General features: G+C 36.2%; 1 protein-coding gene across 1 annotated transcript; it reads left to right on the top strand.

Annotated features, from left to right (window-relative positions):
- The first annotated feature begins 320 nt into the window (after positions 1-320).
- LOC121999740 lies at positions 321-1,571 on the top strand. The gene has a single exon (XM_042554380.1). It carries the CDS (start codon positions 321-323, stop codon positions 1,569-1,571), a length of 1,251 nt encoding a protein of 416 aa, XP_042410314.1.
- The last annotated feature ends 2,898 nt before the right edge of the window (positions 1,572-4,469 follow it).

Raw genomic sequence — 4,469 nt, 5'->3', positions numbered from 1 at the left:
AAAAATTAGACACTTCTATTTCATCAGGAGAAAACTTCAAAAGAAAAATAATTCTAGGCTAAGATCAAATATTCTACTATTAGTTTCTTTGTGAGATTCGACTTGGGACTTCATACTACATGTTTTATCTTTAGTTTAAGAATGTTCCGATCTTTATTAATTTGATGTACAATGTGACATGAAAATGGTTGACACTTAGATTTTGTGCTTATCAAATTTTGGCGCCGTTACCGGGGAAACTAGTAGAGTTTGTTTGTTTTTAGATTGAGCATAGTTTATTTTTTCTATCTATTTTTGTTCTAACTATTGATTTTGGTGGAATGACCAGGTCCTCGTGTGGTAAACTACTTGATTTTGATCCAGAAATTGAAAGGACCTTCAGAGCTTTGAGAATTCAAGAGAACATTTCAGAGGACTCAGGAAGTTCTTTATCATCTTCAGATACCCCCATGGCTGATCATAGCAGAACAATGAAGGAACTTGCAGCTCCTGATGAAGCCTACAAATATTCTTGCATTACTTATCCAGACTTGGCAGGAGACTTCGAGCTTAGATCTGGATTGATTCATTTGCTTCCAAAGTATCAAGGATTATCTGGAGAAGACCCAAATAGACATTTGCAAGAATTCCATGTGGTCTGCTCAACCATGAAGCCACAAGGAATCTCAGAAGAAGATATCAAGCTGAGGGCTTTTCCATTTTCATTAACTGGAGTAGCAAAAGATTGGCTGTATTATTTGCCACCAGGATACATCACTTCTTGGATAGATATGAAGAAGGCTTTCTTGGAGAAATTCTTTCCAGCTTCAAGAACTGCAATTATCAGGAAAAGTATCTGTGAGATTCAGCAAGTGTTGGGAGAGACATTATACGACTATTGGGAGCGATTCAAGAAATTATGTTCAAGTTGTCCTCAACACCAAATCAGTGAGCAGCTACTAGTCCAATACTTCTATGAGAGTTTACTACCTATTGACGGAAGTATGATAGATGCAGCAGCTGGAGGAGCTTTAGTGAACAAGACTCCAGAACAAGCTAGGGAGCTTATTTCAAACATGGCAGAAAATTCACAACAATTTGGAAGTAGAGCTTTGACAACAAGAGGGGTTGGAGAGGTTCAAATGGTTTCCAATGAACAAAAGGAGATAAGAAGCTCATTATTGGAGTTAACATCTTTGGTAAAGCAATTGGCGCTGAATAATGCTAATCAAGCTTCCATTTTGCCAAGTACACAGTTTCCATATCAATCGAAGGGAGTTTGTGGCATTTGTTCAAGCCAAGACCACAATTCAGAGTTGTGCCCAAATCTTCATCAAGATGAGTCAGTAGCAGCATTTTCTAGAGCTCAATTTCCTCAAAAATATGACCCCCATTCTTCTACTTATAATCCTGGTTGGAGAGATCATCCCAATTTCAAGTATAACAACTCATTTTATCAGCAACCAACTTCGAATCAGAATTTCCAGCACTCTTACCAGCCTGCAAATCAATTCCAGCAGCAGAATCAGAATTTCCAGCACTCTTACCAGCCTGCAAATCAATTCCAGCAACAATTTCAGCCTTATCAGTAGTTTCCAAATCAAAATCAGCAATGGCAATTCCAGAATCAGGGTGTTCAGCAAGAGCAAAATGTAATTCAGAATGCACTTCCAGCACCTTCAAGATTAAGTTTGACTCAAGGAAGTTCTAATAACTCTTCTAATTCTGATTCACAACAGAAGATGGATGATTTGCTGCAACAAATTTTGCAACAACAACAATTGTTTTTACAGCAACATCAACATCAGCAAAGGACAGATTCAGCTTTGCAAAACCTTGAAAGACAGATTAGCCAACTAGCAACGAACTTAAATCAAATGCAAGCTCAAGGTTCAAGTAAACTACCTTCTCAAACAATGCCAAACCCAAAGAATGTGAGTTCATTGACTCTTCGAAGTGGAAGAACCATAACTGAACCAATGAAGAATATTCCAATTGGATCAGATTTTGTTGCACCAACTCCGGACTCACAATCAAAAGATCTTGTACCAGGAAGTTTGAATTCAGAACTCACTCAATAAGTACAGATCAGTGGAAGAAGTATACCAGAACAAACTTCAACAGATTTTGGTTTAGCAGAACAAGATGATTCACAATCAGCTCCAATTTCAGCTCAAAATGTAGAGAAAGAATCACAACAGCAAGGTACTAAAATTTCTGTCCCATTACCTTTTCCTCAAAGAAGAATCCATCAAAAGAAACATGTTGAGGAAGAGAAAGCTAAGGAATTTCAAGAACTTGTGAATTTGTTCAGCAAAGTGGAGGTGAATGTGCCCTTGTTAACCATGATAGAGCAAGTTCCGAAATATGCAAAATTTCTCAAGGATGTATGTGTGCATAAGAAGAAATTAAAGGGAAATGAATTAGTTAGCATGGGAAAAAATGTTTCTGCTCTTATTCGACCTATTCCTCAGAAGTGTGATGATCCAGGAGTTTTTACCGTGCCATGTACTATTGGAAATTATGTATTTGAGGATGCTATGCTGGATTTAGGAGCTTCTATTAATGTAATGCCGAAATCTATTTTTTTATCATTGGGTATTGGTCCTCTACAGCCTACGGGAGTTGTTATTCAGTTAGCCAACCGTAGTCAGGCTCATCCAACTGGAGTGATTGAGAATGTTTTGGTTAAAGTGAGTGACCTTATATTTCCAGCTGATTTCTACATTTTGGATATGGAAGGCGATGTATTAATGAATAGAGCTCCAATTATTTTGGGAAGACCGTTCCTTAAGACTACCAGAACTAAGATTGATGTGCATGCTGGAACTTTATCTATGGAGATTGCTGATGTAGTTGTTCAATTTAGCATTTTTGATACGATGCAACAAAAGAAGAACCATTCTATTTTCAGTGTTTATAAATCCGAATGGCTGGATACTATGAATTTTATTGATGCGGATTATGATGAAATTGTTTCAGGCTCTAATGAATTGGGTTGTGAATCTAAACATTCTGGATGTTGTATTGATAACAGGGAAATAATTGAGCTAACACCTAATTGTGGTCAAACTTCAGTGGATGGATCTATAAGTGTAGGGGATTGCATGGAAGCATTACCCCAAGAATCACCTAAATTGGATGTAAATGAAGAGAGTGTAGGGACTTGTGCTATGGAGCCAAGCACCCAAGAATCACTACCAATTATTGTACCTTCATCAGAACTAGATATTGAATCACAGGAAATTTCAAAGGACATTGCAGAGGAAGATGTGGGGCCAGTGAGACAACCAAAGGAACTAATTAACCCATTGAACTCTTTTTGTGTTAGCAATATTTTTTCTAATGGTGTTATTGAGATGCAGGAGGTGTCTACTGGTCAACCTTTCAAAGTGTATAGCAACCAACTTAAGAAATTCCTTCGGAGGAGGAAATGATGCAGAGTGGACAAGGTGGACAATAATGATGCAATCTACCCAAATCGAAGGGGAGTTCGTTCCAACTTAGCTTTTGTTTTTGCTGTCACAAATAATAACTCTTTGCTTTCACAACTTAGCTTTAGTTCGTTCATATTGCATGCTTAGTTACTTAATAAATTCTTTGTTTACAAATAATAAGTTTAGTATAGGGAAATAAATTCTTGACTGGACTGAGTTGAATTTGGAATAAAAAAATGGTACCCCCTAGCAATTGTTCTATAACATGTTAGAAGTAAAGATTGTGAGCTAGATTTGAGAATCTATTTTTGGGCTTAATGTCATAAGTGGACTTTTAATTTTCTTAAGGTTACTACTTAATAATGAAAACTTGATTGGTAAATTAGATTGATACATTTTCATGCCTAGTGAGGATGAGCCTTAATTGAGTGATGTACTTGTGTCATTGCACTCTAAAACTTGCTTTGATTCTTTCAAAACCATAACCCAATGGATTAAATCATGTTTATGAAGGTAAATCTATTTGTTCCTTTATTCCACACAAATTCTTGCTATTCTTCTTGATAATCATCATATCAACTTATGTCTTCTTAATTGTAATCTTTTGGATGTGGATACATTGCTTGCTATATGATGAATTTTTGGCCACGATGGATAAGTTGAAGTGTGGGGGAAGAATGGAATGAACTTTGAGTTTAGTTTGTTTCCATAGGATTGTTGCTTCAAGAAGTTCAGAAAATTTTTCACTTTGAATTTGGATCCGAATTTTGTAATCAGAAACATTTTTCTCCAGCAACATAAGAAGTGCAGAATACATAAATGAAGAAATGCTATGGCACATGATAGCAAGAGTGTATCAAGCTGTTGTGATACATTGTATCAAGATTTTTGGATAGTTATCCAATTGAAGAAGAGTTTGGTTTAAACTTTTGTTTATTATTGACAAATGGTATTCAAGTTTCAACAGTTGGAAATCTGAAAAATTCTTGAAGATTTAATCTGGAACCATCTGTGAAAGGAAGTTTAATGGGTGTCAAGTGATAATTCTGTTCT

The sequence above is a fragment of the Zingiber officinale genome, chromosome 7A, assembly GCF_018446385.1.
Source record: "Zingiber officinale cultivar Zhangliang chromosome 7A, Zo_v1.1, whole genome shotgun sequence".
In the NCBI taxonomy this organism is placed as follows: Eukaryota; Viridiplantae; Streptophyta; class Magnoliopsida; order Zingiberales; family Zingiberaceae; genus Zingiber; species Zingiber officinale.
This window is presented reverse-complemented; position numbering and strand designations above follow the sequence as displayed.

What these genes read in the sequence shown, in the direction of transcription:
- LOC121999740 (XM_042554380.1), top strand. Translation starts at nt 321, where the DNA reads ATGACCAGGTCCTCGTGTGGTAAACTACTTGATTTTGATCCAGAAATT.